Source organism: Amblyomma mixtum, chromosome 1 (assembly GCF_055824585.1).
Source record: "Amblyomma mixtum isolate Tamu chromosome 1, ASM5582458v1, whole genome shotgun sequence".
Taxonomy (NCBI): domain Eukaryota; kingdom Metazoa; phylum Arthropoda; class Arachnida; order Ixodida; family Ixodidae; genus Amblyomma; species Amblyomma mixtum.
In genome coordinates, this window is record NC_143012.1 from 54,178,660 (window position 1) to 54,195,044 (window position 16,385).

The following is a 16,385-nucleotide window of genomic DNA, read 5'->3' on the forward strand; positions in this document are numbered from 1 at the left end:
TGCACTCCACTGGCATTCCTTATCTTGGTTATCATTCACGTGCGCAAGTATCAAGAGTTCGTAGATTTAAAGTGCCGTCATTGCGATTCCTTCCCGTCACTTCCGTGGTACCGAAAGAAAGTGTCCTTTGACCTTTTTTATTATTAATGATTAACCACCAATTTGATGAAAACGTACCTATACGCCTATCCGCAGGTGGCTGCATGCTCTTAAAGGCTACTGCCAATAGCAAGGGTCAAGTTGAACTTCAACGGAGACTGAGGATAAATTAGAAGCCGGCCTGTACTGGAGACACTGGAAGATACCTATACCGCGTGCAAAGCTACCATACTACTTCATAAATACTGCGGTGAAATTCCTTTAAGAAAGGATGTCAGGACGTAGGCGCTATCTCATCAGTCCTTTTCACCGCCTATTTAAAGCACGTATTCAGATGCCTGGATTGGCAACATATTGGGATACAAGTTAAAGAAGACCTTAGTCTTTTTCGTTAAACTTGGCTAGAGAAAAGTTCAAGATATAACCAAGCCCTTAATATAGCCTTCATATATTACGAGAAAGCGTTTCACTAATACGAAACCTAAGCAGGCAAAAAGGCATTGCGGAATAAGGGTAAAGAAGAGCCTTGTGCAGCGTAGCTACCATAGCACTCCAAAAAGTCAGCAGTAAAATTTCAAGAACAATGGTGTCAGGCAGGGAGACGCGATCTCGCCTTTGCTATTTACCGTTTGTTTACAACAGGTATTCGGAGCCCTGTATTGGGAATGGTTGGGGATCAGAGTTGATGAAGAATACCTTAGTTATCTGCAATTCGCTGATGACATTGCCTTGCTAAGTCACTGAGGAGATGAACTCGATATCATGATCAATGAGTGAGAGAGGCAGAGAAGAACGGTGGGTCTGAGCATGTGGTGTGCTTTTAACATACTGAAACGGAGTGAACTTGCGAAAGCATATGTTTCGCATGATTGGCGCCTGATTTTGCTTTGCTGGGCCGTCGGCACATCTGGCGACAATGTTAGTTCGAGAGTAAAACTAGTCGATGAAGCGAGCTGCAGGAAATGGCACGGAAATACTTTTACTTAGAGCAGGCAGTTTCCGTAGGTTAGGATAACGAAACTGGAATAACTAGAAGAGTAAAGATATAGAATATAAAGCATAGATTTTAGAGTAAAATATAGAGTAAAAACATATACTCGCCTGCCTTCTGGCCTGCACCTGCGTATTTGTGGCAGGAGTTGTCTACTACCTTCGTATCTCCTTTTCGTTCTACGAGTTGGGGTGGTTTTAATTGTTTTTGTTTTTATGTTGCCAATTTCATGTGAAATCTCTGTTTTACGCTTGCCTACTTATACACAGGTCTGTTTCAGCCTTTGTCTTGCCTTTTGCAAGCTTCGTTGACCATCAGAGTTGCGTTTCGTTTTCTGTGCTCACCTTTCATATTTCCTGTAGGGTTTACATCGTATGTATTCATCTTTCACGATTTATTCTCCTCTGCGTTCCAGCCTTTTCACATTTAGTGACACCTGCAGCTTTTTGTAACGCTTCGATTTTAGGTTCCATTATCACACACTGACGCGACTGCAATTGTAGGCGGCACCAGTGGCGCAAGTAAAGGAAAATGGAAAATAAATTCCTGTGTAAATATGCCCTTTCCTTAGTAAAATTTCATTGGAAAGTATCGCGTTTGTTCTGTCTGGATTCCTTCCGTGTGCGTCTCGCTTCTGTGCTAGCCAGTATGTCGAATTATAGCAACGAACTAGCCCAGTTAAGAGCCTTGGATGCAAAAATAGGAAGGGTGGCATTTGGCAGGTTCTTTCAGATCGCGAACGGAATTTTACCAATAACGCTGAAGTGAAAAGTATATAACAGCTGTATCTTCCCGGTACGCACCAATGAGGCAGAAAGGGGGAGGGTAAAGAAAAGGGTTAAACTATGGAAAGGAGATTGATGCGTGTAATTTTGACAGGAATGTGGCAGAGTGGGTGAGGGAACAAACGCGGACGAATGGCATCCTAGTCAAAATCAAGAGGAAGAAATAGGCAGGATATTTAATGAAAAAGCAAGGTAACCAATGAGCGTAAAGGGTAACAGACTGCATTCCAAGAGAAGGCAATCATAGCTCCGGGGTGGCAGAAAGGTTGGTGGGAGGATGGGATTAAGAACTCCACGCGGATAAGGAGGTCGCAGCATATAGAGGGCTGGGCTAACTGAAGAGATATGGGAGAGGAATTTGTCCTGTAGTAGGCGTAGTTCTGCTGCTGATGATGAATTGGCGCAAAACAACATTGTCAGAGTACTTGTGTCAGAGCAGCGCTAGTGCGAATTCTGAAAGGGAAGTTTCATTCAATGGTTAAGATATCTCAGATGGCTCTACTTTGTCGTATCGAGTCTGATGGCAAATAGCTTGTATTAATGCGGAATCATTATGTGTCTCATGCGAAGGAAACCCTGTCACCGAAAGTTGTCCGCAGAAGTCCACAAAATGTGTACACATGATGTGGTACCTGCCACGTGACCTCATTCGGAAAAATAAAAAAATCGCCTGCATTGGCGTTCGAACCAAGACCCTCTAAGTGGCAGGCGAGAACGCAATGCATATGCCAGGGAGGGTATTTTTGTTTTTATTGCATGGAAATCAAATCCTCTGAGCTACCAAATGATTTATGTACCCACATGCTATTCTGCGAGGCAGACACACATTCTCATATCTTCGCATACTACACTCCACAAGCGCATCAAATCTGCGGGACACACACACACACACACACACACACACACACACACACACGCACACGCACACGCACACGCACGCACGCACGCACGCACGCGCACACACACACACACACACACAGTCGTTAGTTAGGGCGTGTTATATTAGCACGGACTGAACGCGTTGGGGTGTGTATCATGGGAAAATGCGTTTGGAATCTGTACTGATGTGCGACAAGGATGACTTGCCAAAAAAAAAATTGGAGGCTTGTCAAGGTGAAGCCCAGTGGATGCGAAGCATGTCCTTAGCGTTTGGAGGCATCTTGACTGCATACACGCCCGGCGCAAAGACGCTGGCGTGGTTGCGGGCACAGAGACTGACGCGACGGCGGGCGCACGCCGCCTCATCCCTGGCGTGACGTCCCATATCACGTGATGCAGCGATGGTGGCGCCGCCGCCGCGTCGCGCGCGACGGCGCGAACCGAAGCGGGAGGCCTCCGCCGGGCGACGTCCGACGGCGCGATATGAGGCCCCATCTGCAGCCGGTGTGACGTCATCACGTGACGTCACATCATGTGATCTCACTTCAAGGTCAATGGTGGCCACCGCCGGGAGGCGACCGACGGCGCGATATGAGGCCCCATCTGCAGCAGGTGTGACGTCATCACGTGACATGACGTCACGTGACCTACTTGAAGGTCACTTGAAGGTCAATGGTGGCCACCGCCTGGCGTCGCGCGAAGGCCCGAAACCTACGTTAATATGCTTCGCATAAAAATGTGTTCAACGCTGCTGAATCGAGTGTCGAGCGGCAGCTCTGGTGTTTTATTACCTTGCCCCAACAGGAGCTTTGGCGTGGGGTGTCCTTGCGTCGCACCGTACACAACCAGCGTTCCGTTGAATGCATCTAAGTGCTCCGGCATTCTATGCAGAACTCACTTTCGTGCCCTGCGCATGCGACGACAGCAGTTCAGCTTTCGTCCCCAGCTGTCCACCCAGGATGTCATGCTCCAGCTTTCCGAGGATGTCCTACACTCCTCCCACCTCAAGCGCACTCGAGCTATCGTGGCGCTGGACCTCCCGAAAGCATTCGACAATGTACATCATACTGCCATTTTGTACGCTCTCTACTCCCTCCATATCGGTAGCCGTGCCCATGCTGACAACACCGCGTTCCTCGCCCACTGCACAGCCGAAATCTCATACGTCCCACTTTCTTCTCCTTCTTTCTCCCTTGGCAACAAGGGCACTCCCCAAGGTTCTGCCTTGTCCCCACTTCTTTTCAACATAACCCTCTTACCCTTGGCACATGCTCTGCGCGCTATTCCCTCTCTATCTCATGCTTTCTACGCCGATGACACCACCCTCTGGGTGACCACCGTCCATCTTGGCGATGTGGACGCCACTCTCCAGATGGGCGTGGACGCGGTGGTGACTCACACCCGGGATATCGGGTTGAGTTGCTCTCCGTCCAAATCGGAGCTTTTGCTCCTTTTTCCTGGTGGGTTGCCCCGATGTCACCTTCTCCTCTCACCGTCTACCTGGACGACACATCCATTCCCTTTGTCTCTACCCTACGCATCTTAGGACTATTTCTTCAGTCTACTGGCAAGCACACTACCCTCCTCACTAGAATCACAAACACTGTACACCAGACCATCCACCTCATGCGTCGTATTGCCAACCGCCACAACGGCATGCGCGAACACGAACTCCGCCGCTTGGTCCAGGCCTTTGTTCTAAGCCGCTTCATGTATTCACTTCATTATGTCCTCCTTTCTCGTACCGAGGAGGACAAAGTCAACAGCCTCATTCGCCAAGCGTATGAGTCGTCCTTTCCCTTCTCATATCTATCTCTACGGCTCGGCTATTGTTCATGGTCGTCCACAACTCCCTTACGGAGCTGACGTAGGCCCACCGTATGGCGCAGCTCCTCTGTCTCTCCCGCACCCCTCAGGGTCGCGCACTTCTATCCACCGTTAACCTCTCTCCTTTTATCCCGCTTCCCACCTCACTGCACATCCCTTCCCACATCTACTCCATCCTAACCGTTCATCCCCTCCTTAAGAATATGGATCCTGAACACCACCCCTCCCGCAGAGCAGCGCGAGCCTCCGCGCTCTGGCATGAGTACGGACGGAAACCCACCATGGCTTGTGTGGATGCCGCCTTGTACAGCCGCTACCAAGCCTACGCCCTTGCAGTCACTGAAAATTCTCTCGAACCCACTCTTACTGCCTCCGTCTGTACGTCGACCTCTGTAGACGCCGAGGAGGCAGCTATTGCCCTTGCCATCACGCAGACCTCCGCGGAATACGTTTTCAGTAACTCCAAGCCGGCAGTCGACAAGTACGCGGTTGGACGGGTTTCACCCCCGGCCATCGGCATCTTACGTTCACACACCGTCCCCTCTCGCCCCATCCAAATCATCAGGGTGCCCGCTCACGCGGCCCATCCTGGCAACGAGGCGGCTAATTCTATCGCTCGCGAATTGACCGACCGAGCAAGCCCGCGCGCCCCCGCCGGAAATGGATACGCGGGACGCGCTCCTCACGTACCATGATATTACTTTACACTACCTCCTCTCTCGTCTCACTTTGCCCCCTCCACACAAATCCTTTTCGCAGCACAACCAACGTTTGTGGCGCCACCTTCAGGCCCACACTTTTCTCACCTCAGCACGTCTTGCTCTCCTCCACCCAGGAGCGTATTGGCCGGCCTGCCGCTTATGTGACAGCCCAAGAGCCGACTACGCTCATCCTATTCTCCTGCTCAGTACACTTTCCAGCTGCCTCTTGCCACCTAAACAGTCCGCAGCAGTGGGAGGCTGCTTTCTCCAGCACCGAGCCGAATCTCCAACTTCGGCTGGTGACCTGGGCCGAGGACGTCGCTACTGGACATGACCTGGACGCCACACCCGGCAGCCTGAAGGCCGCCCACTTTGCTGCTGCATAATTTTATCTTTTTGAAGGCCTTCGAATAAAAGTTTTTCACCACCACCACAGCAGACGCTTTCGCTAGGTCAAGGTGTGTGACGTCCCGGATCGAGTACGCAGCACACCTGGGATGCCTCTTTTCCTCCACTCCGCAAAGCGAACACGGTGACGGAGCGCACATGTGCCAAAGCCATCCGCAGCGGCTCGCGCATGCGCAGTGTGGCAACTACCGTCCTCCTCACCGCGGTGGTGCGCGCATCTGGTAGAATTCTGCTCCTCTCCTCCTCTCTGCGGGGCGCGTGTGGACGTGAGTAGAAGCAAGTGTGGCTTTTTATATGTAAAAAAAAAGATAGCAGAGCCAGAGGTCTTATGCGGAAACTCACCGGAGGGGGGTCATGATAGGAGTAGAGCTATGCCTCTAAAAAGTAGCTGACGTGCAAACGCAAACGCTTTCGCATTGCTCCAGTGCAGAAGACTGCAGTATTCTTTATTTTTTTTTTAGTCACAGGTGTGTAGGTCACTGGCAATCAGTGCACTCCCCGTTACTTGGTCACGTAACCAGACAGGGGTACAGGGACTGGGGTATTTGTTACAGCCCGCGTCGTCGCTTCTGCGAACGCGGTTGATGCGACGCGCGCCTGCTTTTTCACTCTTTCGTCTCATATCTATCAACTCTCCTATATCTGCCCGTGGCAGCGGTTGTAGCTCTGCTCGAGCCAGTCGGCAGGCCCGTGCAATTTCCTTTTCATTCGTCTTTCAGTCGCAACAACAAAAAAACAAAAAGGCGCGCGACCCTTGCATCCACTGTCCCACGTTGGATGCTCCAATACAACAATGGCCTGACATATGGCCTACACATGCTCTGCCGACTGGCCACAGTTGTCGGCGTTTTCGATTGCGGGTGCTTCAACAGCACACGGGCGCTTACCGCATTGTATAAACCGCGAGAAATTGTCCAAAGAGTGTCAATGAGGCCCGCGCTGGGTTGGCCGTTTTTGTTGTCCACTCCGTTCCATACGACCCAGTGTACCTCCAGGTTCAACGCATCGTGGTACTCTGAGCTGTAGCCAAGATTTATTTCTCTTTTCGTATTCGCCACAGTGCGTTTTGGGCTGTCGTCCTGGAGGTCAATGTCGTCGATACGTCCCTGTGCGAGAGTAATGCGGAAAATTAGCAAATAAACGGCATTCTCTTGCAGAGAATCATATGCTGTATATAATTTTTGTGTGTAGATGACGTCGAGTGCAGGCTACGTAAAGGATTGCAGCCAAAAACTGCTGCATTCATGTGCTGAGAGATAAGACTGCTTTGTCCGAGGCAGTGCCCGCTCCCACGGACACATCCTTTATAGACCTTTGCATGATAGAGACAGGGAAACAACTTTATTGCCATAGAATGGCGGGATTTAGGGCAGGCGGGCTTGGTGTGGCCCCTAGGTGGGGGCGACTTCCTGAGCCCATGAACCTAGTGGCAGTTGGATGCTCTTTTCTGGCCTTCTGAGGAGTTCGTTCCATCCCTCCTCGGCGGGAGCTGGCTGTAAGGTTCGAGGGGACGGATATCCCGCGCAACCGCACAGGATGTGCGCCTCGGTGGCTATTTTTCCCCGGTTACAATTTTGGCAGACGGCATCGTATTCCCCGTCTCTGATAAGTGAAAGTCTAGAATGGCTAATGATAGAGTGTGTCTGCAACCTGCGGAAAAAGGTGGCATGCGCTGGATATAAGTCGGGGTAGGAGGCGGTAATTGGCGTCTCATCTCTCTGTGGAGGTTGGTGAATTCGGCAACGGTCGAGGAGCATCGGAAAGAGCTTCTGGCTCCTTGGGGCCGGCCGGTCGCCCGGTTAGTCCTCGGGCTAGTCGGTCGACCCCTTCGTTTACAGAGTTTCCCGCTTGGGCGGGTACACAGAAGAGGTTGGTCTTAAGGTCACGATGCAGCCGCGAAGGATGCGTGCAGCTGGGTGGCAGATAAAGCCTGCCGAGTAATTTTGCATCGCTATTTCCGAGTCGTTGAGGACTGTGCGCGTACGTAGGTCAATGGTGGCCAGCGCGATGGTGGTTTCTTCTGCCGCTGTGGGAGAGTGCGCTCGTACTGTGACTATGGTGACGAGAGTAGATTGTGGTGTGGTTGCCAAGCCACATATGAATTTGCAATTTGCCGTGCAGCGTCTACGTATATGGCATGTTCGTCGGCGACGTATGTGGCATCTAGTGCATGGGCTTTCAGCTGGCGAGAAAATAAATATTGTTTTTTGGGGAAAAAATGGCGCAGTACCGGTCTCATACCTCGGTGAGCCCCTAAACCGCGCCGTAAGGGAACAGATAAAGGAGGGACTGGGAGAAGTTGAGAGACGCTGCGACTGCATGGCGACCGACAAATTATGACTGGCTGTCACAGTGTTTAGTGCTCCATTGATAATCGAAAGGTTTGGTTTGGTTTATTGGAGTTTAACGTCCCGAAGCAACTCAGACTATGAGGGACGCCGTAGTGAAGGGCTCCGGAAATTTCGACCACCTGGGATTCTTTAACGTGCACTGACTCGCACAGCACACGGGCCTCTATAATTGCGCCCTCATCGAAATTCCGCCGCCGCGACCGGTATCGAACCCGCGTCTTTCGGTTCAGTAGCCGAGCGCCGTAACCACTGAGCCACCGCCGCGGGTTGTACTCGAAAGGGACAGCGTAGCACGAATATCATGCAGACGGTGGCGTTTTCGTCTGGATGATGTTGAGTAGGCGTGACTGATTATAAGGCGCGATGCCGTCTTTGTAGTTGCGGTCACGTTAGTCGCGAAAAAATTTCATTAGTACGTAGGGTTAACTGGAGGTAATTATAAGGAGAAAATTACTAAAACTAACCGATTGGCAAGGAAAGCTGACAGTAAGATAACCACCTCTTCGCATGCTTATTTCGTTTACTTCTCTTGAAGGATTGAAGGTTTGTTTATTTGCATTCTCAGTGGTAGAAGGCATCAAAGGGCCAGAGGGGACGTAGGAAAAAAATAACTTCCTAAAATGCACCTTGGAGGGCGCCTGGCGCCCACTATTTCACAAGACAGGTTCGGGTGAGTACGCGGTGAAATGAATTCCCACAGTTTAAATAAGCAATGTTCACCACAGTATTTCAAACGCTCAGTTGTCAGAAGTATAGAGACCATTATCGATACAAGTTCACACAAAGAGCAACATTATCATATTGTCTACATGTGCATAGAACATAAGCAGGTGTAACTCTGTACACATTGGACAGCAACATATTTCATGAACATTTCGCAATACAAGCATACACCTAACGGTCTTTGAAGTACAGGATAATTATCACACTCCCCTTTAGCATGTGTTTAATTGATATAACACTTTTTTTTATTCGAGCTGTTTGCCATCAGGCATAATGAAAAAAGAAAGAAAGTTATAAAAACGAGTGCAAACAAGCCTCGCTTAAAAAGCGGCACAAGTTCGTGATATAGCGATTATCTAGAGTCCACTTGGTATAGTCGTCTGCAACGTCCCATCGCAGGCCAACCTTTCTTAGTAAACGTCGTCTCACAGAAGCTGTAGCCGGGCAAGTCCACAGCAAGTGTTTTTCATCACACTGGTCGGGCGCAGCACCACAATGGGGACACTTGTCTGTCACTTCGTAACGTTTGTCACGCCACTGATGACGCACACAAGGAGTCAGAGCCGCTCCTGCCCGAATCCGGCGCACAGATACCTCCTCCTCCCGAGTGAGACTCCGGGGGAGAGGGTACGAACACGGAGGAATTAGAGCGCGTGTTCGCTGACGCAAAGACTGTTTCTCGGAAACATGGGACAGGAACGGATCTGAGGGAAGAGGGGAAGGTGGCGGGATATCGGATGTGTCAAGGTGTGTCATTGCATCCACATGAATATTATGCGGATCCTGGGCATGCCCGCGAATCCAGTGTATACGCAGAGGACAGGTGTATTTTGTGCAAAGTTGGTGAATGGATTGTGTAACTTGGAATGTGCGCTGGACAGCCTTAAGCTGCTTAAGGGCGGCAAGGGAGTCGGTGTAAATGTGTACAATATCGAAAGTAGGTACGAGTGGAAGGGAAGCAATGGCATTGTGTATCGCCTGAAGCTCCAAGGCCAGGGGGGAGCAAATATACTTGCTATATGTAGCGCGGGAGTGGAGATGAGGATGTGAGGGACTGTAAACTGCAGTAACTCCCTGCACTGCTGTGTGTGATGCATCGGTGTATATTATGCACCCTGAAGAAAGATGGGCGGCTGATATCGGCGTCGAAGCAGAGGGGCGATTGTCTGTGAGCTGACAGTATGACCATGGGGGAAGAGTCTGTAAACGATGAAGCTGAAGCGACATCTTGCGTGCTCTGTTTGCCTCACGCTGGTCGATAAGTTCACTCAATATATTAAATTGAGCGTACTCTTGCAGAATGGGTATGGGTGTGATACGCGGAAGATAAGTTATGGCGCGCATAGCCTCCCGATTGATTGATTCAAGGGAGTCCCACTGTCGTCGGGTGAGGCGATGAAATTGCGCTTGGTACACTATCCGCGGCTGAAGGATGGAGCGCACGAGCTGACGGGCCGTATCAAAACGCGCTCCTCCAGAGCGCATAGCTATGCGTCGAATCAGACCAAGAGTAGCGTGAGCCGATTTACGGGTCGCGTTTAGCCACGGAGTCCCAGTCCCAGATGTATGAAGTAGAAGACCTAGAACACGCACACTTTCAACTTGAGGAATTGGAGAATTGTCTACCGTAAAGGTAAAAGGTGCCGCTTTCCGTAAGCCACTTCTGTTGCCAATGCGAATAAAACAAGATTTATTACACGAGAGGGTCAGACCCAAACGGGGTAGTCGTGATGTTAAGGCATCCAGCGCTTGCTGAAGCGCCGACTGTTGCACAGACGCATCTGGATTACAGGACCACAAGGTTATGTCGTCGGCGTACGCAAGGACGCGCACAGAAGGAATTTTCTCTAGGGCTCGGACAAGAGGTATAAAAGTTACATTAAATAATGTGGGGGCGAGGACGGAGCCCTGGGGTACACCGCGGTTGGAGGTAAAGTGACCAAAAGGCTTCCCATGGACACGTACACTGAAGGTTCTGTTTGTTAAAAATGAGTGAATTGAAAGGAGAAAGCGATGCGGGAGACCGAGATCTTGAAGGGTGCCAAGAATAGAAGAGTGTAGGACGTTGTCATATGCCTTTGTGATGTCAGTCGCGATCACCGTACGAACAAGATGACTATGGGGACTATATAACACTATATAACACTATAACACTTTATAACACTATATAACACTTTGATTAAAGTGCAGGTATATAACACTATATAACACTATAACACTTTATAACATTATATAGCACTTTGATTAAAGTGCAGGTAGTGCTGAGGATCAAAGACAATGATTGGGTCCTGCATTTGGTGCTAAAAACTGGTGAAAGCTAAGTAACGTGGCGGTGCGTGTCGCAAACTCATCATCACGGACTCGCGATAGGCCTGTCGGAACTACGAGTTGGGCTGGGCTCCCCCGCTTGCCTGGCGCATACTGGAATATAGCTGTCGATGCGAAGATCCAACTCCACGCAACCTGATTTGGGCCCCCGGTCACCAGGGACTCCAGGGAAAAAAACAGGCCGATCAGGCCGCCCGTGCACTCTCTCCCCGTGCTATCTGCCTGTCCTAGTAAGGGTACTCCCAATCAGACAATCTGGCCCTTACATTCAAACAAATCACCGATTACTACAAGAAGGAGCACCGGCGCTTCCCGGCCCCTCGTAAGTGTCTGGATCGCGCTGACAAGCGCCTCCTCAATAAAATTCTTAATAACACTGTACTGTGCCCGGCGGTGCCTAGACATTTCAATACATCCTTTGATGGCGCGTGCCAGTTCTGTGGGGAGGTGGCTGACACCTTCCACATGGTTTGGGCGCGTCAGTCAAACCCATCTATCCCCCCCAACACCAACCCCACCAGAGAGAACTGGGAGGCGGCCCTGCTCCTCGGCTGTCAAGCCCTAAAGATCCAAAAATCCTTGGTTCAACGTACGCGGGCGGCGTTGCTTGCCAATGGGGCACTGTAATAGGCGCTCCACCTAGTATTGTAAGGGAAAGGGCCAATAGGTTCCTACCCCAATCACCTTTCTGTAAAAATTTAGTTGCCCATAAATGTTTTTCACCAACACCACCAAACTTGAGTAACGAGATAAAAAAAAATGATAGAGTGGCTTCGTTGTTAGTCATAATCGCGGTTTTTTGCTTTGATAATATTCTAAAGGGAAACAGTTAAACTGAGGATATCAAGCTCAATAAAGTATGAGTGGGTGAGTACTCCGTGATACTTTTGTTGTGTTTTCCCGTAGTTCCGAAGAATAGCTTGTTCTAACAGCCACCTAATTGATGGCACATTCAGCCCCGGTGAAGTGCTTTATACATAACGTATTTAGGAGGCTGGGAAAGCGCTGCGATACGGTGGGCTTTGAAAAAGCCGACGGTCATAACGAATAAAAAAACGAAAACGAAAAGTCCTCTAACTACGATCTTCGGATACAATGAACAAAATATTCGCGGACGCCTGGATCGTTGTAAGTGGGCCCGACAGTATAGTGACTATATTCCGCAGCTTAGCTTGAAGCGAGGGCAAGTTTCTGCTCTGTATCTATTGGTTCATTGCCAAGAATAGCTTTCCGGATAAAGAACCAGCACCAAAGTGTGGACTCGTGTTTAACTGGTCCCGAAGTACCTCTCAGTCTAACTGCTGAATCTGCTGAACTTGCTGAGCAGGTATCCTGCCCCAGATTTTTTTCAAGCGAGGGCTTTTCTTCGTCTCCACAGCACAAATCGAATGTGGCCAGAGAGCTGGCATCACGTTAGAAAGGCATGTTTCTGTTAAAGTAAATATTTATGTCAGGCCTACAAATAAGTTGCGCGGCAGAAAATGTGTTTATCCTATGCTCCTGGACTTTAATTTCGATCCATAGACGCAGGGCGACGCTTTTGGACAGGCGGTGTGACCAGGCCGATACCATTGGTTCAAAGTAAATTCCAATGCTGTGGTTGGAGTATCGGCAAGGTTCCGTGCTGACGACGTATCAGCGTATGCAGCTGCCCCATAAGAACTGATGCCGTAAAAAGAATGTTACCTAGTTGGGCAGTGTGGGTGAGAAAGTGGACGCTTTAGGGACTGGCTTACTGGATGGCCATCGCACTCACTTCACTCCTAAGAAGGGAACTCACCTGCATCGTCTTGTCGTCCTTGAAGTAGAAGTACACATAATGGTACGTGTTGGCCGGGAATCCTGCGAAGTTCTTGTCGTTGTAACCATACCAGTCAGAGCCAATCCACGTGGTGGAAAAAAGGCCCCACCTTTCATGGTTGTACACGAAGCCGATTGCGTATTCTTTGTCTCCAACAGCTGCACAAAACCTGTGGGTGAAGGAGAGAGATTTAAATAATCACAGGTGAGGTATGCCTGTTAGTTAAATTGGCATGCTACCCTAAATGAGGGTGAAGGCAGATGGCGAGGGCCATAGTTTTGATAAACGTCCTTTCATGATCCTGGGTGTTCGTGAGTGCGCCAGCGTTGGTCATGGAGTGTGCAACCGATACAGTCAGTTGCGTCAGGGACGTCAGCCCTGATAAGGGTGCCTGTAAATAAGGTCTCCAGAGAGAACTGCCGATTTCGATGTGGCTAAGACAATAACTTTCAATGCCTCACAAGGTGAAACCGAACTTAACTGCGTGGCGGTATGGCCCAAGCTAGTACGACCACGTGATCATATGAGCACGACCATTGGGTACCTGACCTTGAGCACTGACCTCGGCATTTGACTCGAGACAGTGAAGACCATGCTTAACAGAGCTTTCGCTCTAACCACTACATTGAAGCCACGCTGAACCCAAGTCATTTTTTCTTCCTTGGTGGGGCTATAACCCCACACCATCCGCTAATTTTATTGGCGGAAATAGAGTTTATCCTCTTCCTCCTCCTACTTGAACGGCACGGCCTTGACCTTCCCGTCCTTTTGGATTCTTTCCGTCCGGTCCCCAGCCCCTCGCCCAACTATCTTGTCTAATGTATCACCCGAATTCTTTACTACAAGTAAATGTGAGAGAAACGCGCCTTCTGCAATCCTGACGCATTCGATTAGTGCCTCTCCACCTCAGCACGCGATCGAATTACTAGGAACCCGTCCTTGGGTGCAACCGGCCTGCAAAAGCTGCAAAGAATTTCTTCCTGCGGTACCCCTTCCGCCGAGCACGTGGCTAGTGTAAGCGAGCCCGTCTTTGCGTGCAGAGTGTTTGCATCAGTCGCGACTCAAATAATACGCCTGTTCCCCTGAGCTAAATATGCAATAGGTGTGTAACAGTTAAGCCAGCTGTTCTACGACGCAATTCAGCTGCCTGTCTCTATAGCTTATTGCGAGCCATTCCTTGCGTAGAGCTTGCATGTAGCCATGTATATATCATTTAATAGAACACTACGTACTGTGCTGCGAGCCAATCCTGCCCCACAACTCACTCCTCAGGCATATAGCGGGTCTTTCAGCAAACACTTTAAAAAAATTTCAAAAAGAGTTTTTTTGGGGTAAAAACATGGATTTTGCGGCATATTAATGCCAGCGTTGCGGACAGCAGAAAACTAGTGAATCATCTCGAGTAGTAAGCTGCTTAACTAATTTTTAATACTGAGCTTATTAACCAGTGCAGTTCATCATCATCATTTATTGCCCCCTAAAGGCCCCTTGAGGGGTATTACATAAGGGGGGAGCGTATACAAGGTTGATGTAAAAAACAAAGGTCACAAAAATATAACAATGCCTTGTAGGAACATAAAGAGAAGCAAAGAACGCCATAGTTAGAATGGTGCATGGTGCAGGTTAAAAATGCATTTAGGCCACAAGCACCACACACATAGGCGAAAAGTTAGGGCAGCAAAACTCAATACAGGACAAAGGATTTCATATAAACACAAATCGAAGAAAAAAAGACATGTCAACCCAGGTGATCTACCAACATCGCCTTAAACCTTGTCGCATCGTGCACATTTGTTAGTGACTCGGGCAGAAGGTTCCATTCTTCAATCGCGGTCGGAAAGAGGGACTTGTTAAAAGCAAAGGTGGAGCCGTGAAGTCGTTGGATGCTATTTGAATTAAAAAGGCCGCGCGATGTACGAAAGGGAGGAGATATAAGGGAACCACGGAGATAGGGGAAATTGAAGTATAACTTATGGAAGAAACAGAGGCGCGCAACTTTTCGTCTCAGAGCTAAGGAAGTGAAGTCAAGTGATGATTTAATGGAGCTCACGCTGGAATGAAATTCGTACATTGACGATATGAAGCGTGCTGCACGGTTCTGGATGGCTTCAAGCATGTTATTTAGGTAGAACTGATGAGGACTCCAGATCGCGGATGCACACTGCAGCCTACTGCGGACAAAAGTTTCATATGCCTGTTTACGTATGTTAGCGGGGGGAGAGGGAAGTGATCTTCTAATAAAACGAAGTGTACGTGAAGCGTTGGCCGTGATTTTTGTAATATGATCAACCCAAGTTAATTTGCTATTGATTGTGATGCCAATGTAACGATAAGATTCTACTTGCAATAGGTCCTCAGAAAATAAACGGTAAGGATAAGTTAAATTGGAGCGTTTCCGAGAAATTTGCATAAAACTGCACTTCCTAATATTCAGCTCCATCATCCACAAAGAGAACCAATTTTCGATGAGGTTCAGATTGTTTTGGAGGGCAGCTTGATCGTCTTTAGTATTTATGCGCCGGTAGATAATGCAATAATCTGCGAAAAGACGGATGGTGGATGAGATGTTGTGTGGGAGGTCGTTAATAAATATTAAGAAGAGAAGCGGAACCAACACAGACCCCTGCGGTGCTCCGGAGGAGACGGAAGTAGAATTTTAAGGAAGTCCGCCTATTACGGTGCACTGAGAGCGAGCTGCGAGAAAATTGTGAATCCAGTCTAAAACAAGTGGGTGACGGTGAAGACCTGAAAGTTCGAACATAAGACGTTGATGTGGGACACGGTCGAATGCTTTGGAAAAATCAAGATAGATGACACCGGTTTGAAACAAAGAATCAAGGTTTAAATGAAGGTCCATGGTAAACTCAAATAACTGTGATTCACATGAATAGGCGTGACGAAAGCCATGCTGATTTTTGAAGAAAAAGGAGTTGGAATTCAGGTGGGATGTAATATGCGAGTATATAATATGCTCAAGAAATTTACATGATATACAAGTTAATGAAATAGGACGATAATTCGACGGGTCCCTCCGGCTGCCAGCCTTGAACACAGGAACGACTTTGCTAATTTTCCAGTCACTAGGTATGGAACTGTTCGCAAGAGATTGATCAAAGATTATTTTTAGAAAATAAGAAGATACATATTTTGTAGCTTTTAATATCTTGGCAGTGACGTTGTCAGGCCCGGCCGCACTGGATAAGTTTAGTTTGTCTATCAGAGCACAAATGCCAGCAGTAGTGATATTGATAGGGGCCATCGCAGAAAAGTTAAAAAAATCTTGGTGTGAATGTATTCCAGGCAGGTACATGTGTGAATACTGATGCAAAATAAGAGTTTGTGACGTCAGGTGGAAGTTCTGGAGGCACCTGTGAACCATCTGGATATAAAAGGGTAATGCAATGAGTGTTACCTGATTTGGGTGATAACATCCGTCAGAATTTCTTTGGGTTTGTTAGTAGAATGCCATACAGATTATTGTAGAAAAACTTT

General features: G+C 48.7%; 1 protein-coding gene across 1 annotated transcript in view; it reads right to left on the reverse strand.

The window, feature by feature from the left end:
* Positions 1-16,385, reverse strand: part of LOC149366329 (uncharacterized) — a 56,916-nt gene that overhangs the window by 22,013 nt on the left and 18,518 nt on the right. Inside the window, exons 3-4 of the mRNA XM_089570285.1 lie at positions 12,873-13,062; positions 6,578-6,796 (exon numbers count right to left, since the gene is read on the reverse strand). Coding sequence (XP_089426411.1) covers positions 6,578-6,796; positions 12,873-13,062 — 409 coding nt within the window. The remainder of the gene's footprint in view (positions 1-6,577; positions 6,797-12,872; positions 13,063-16,385) is intronic.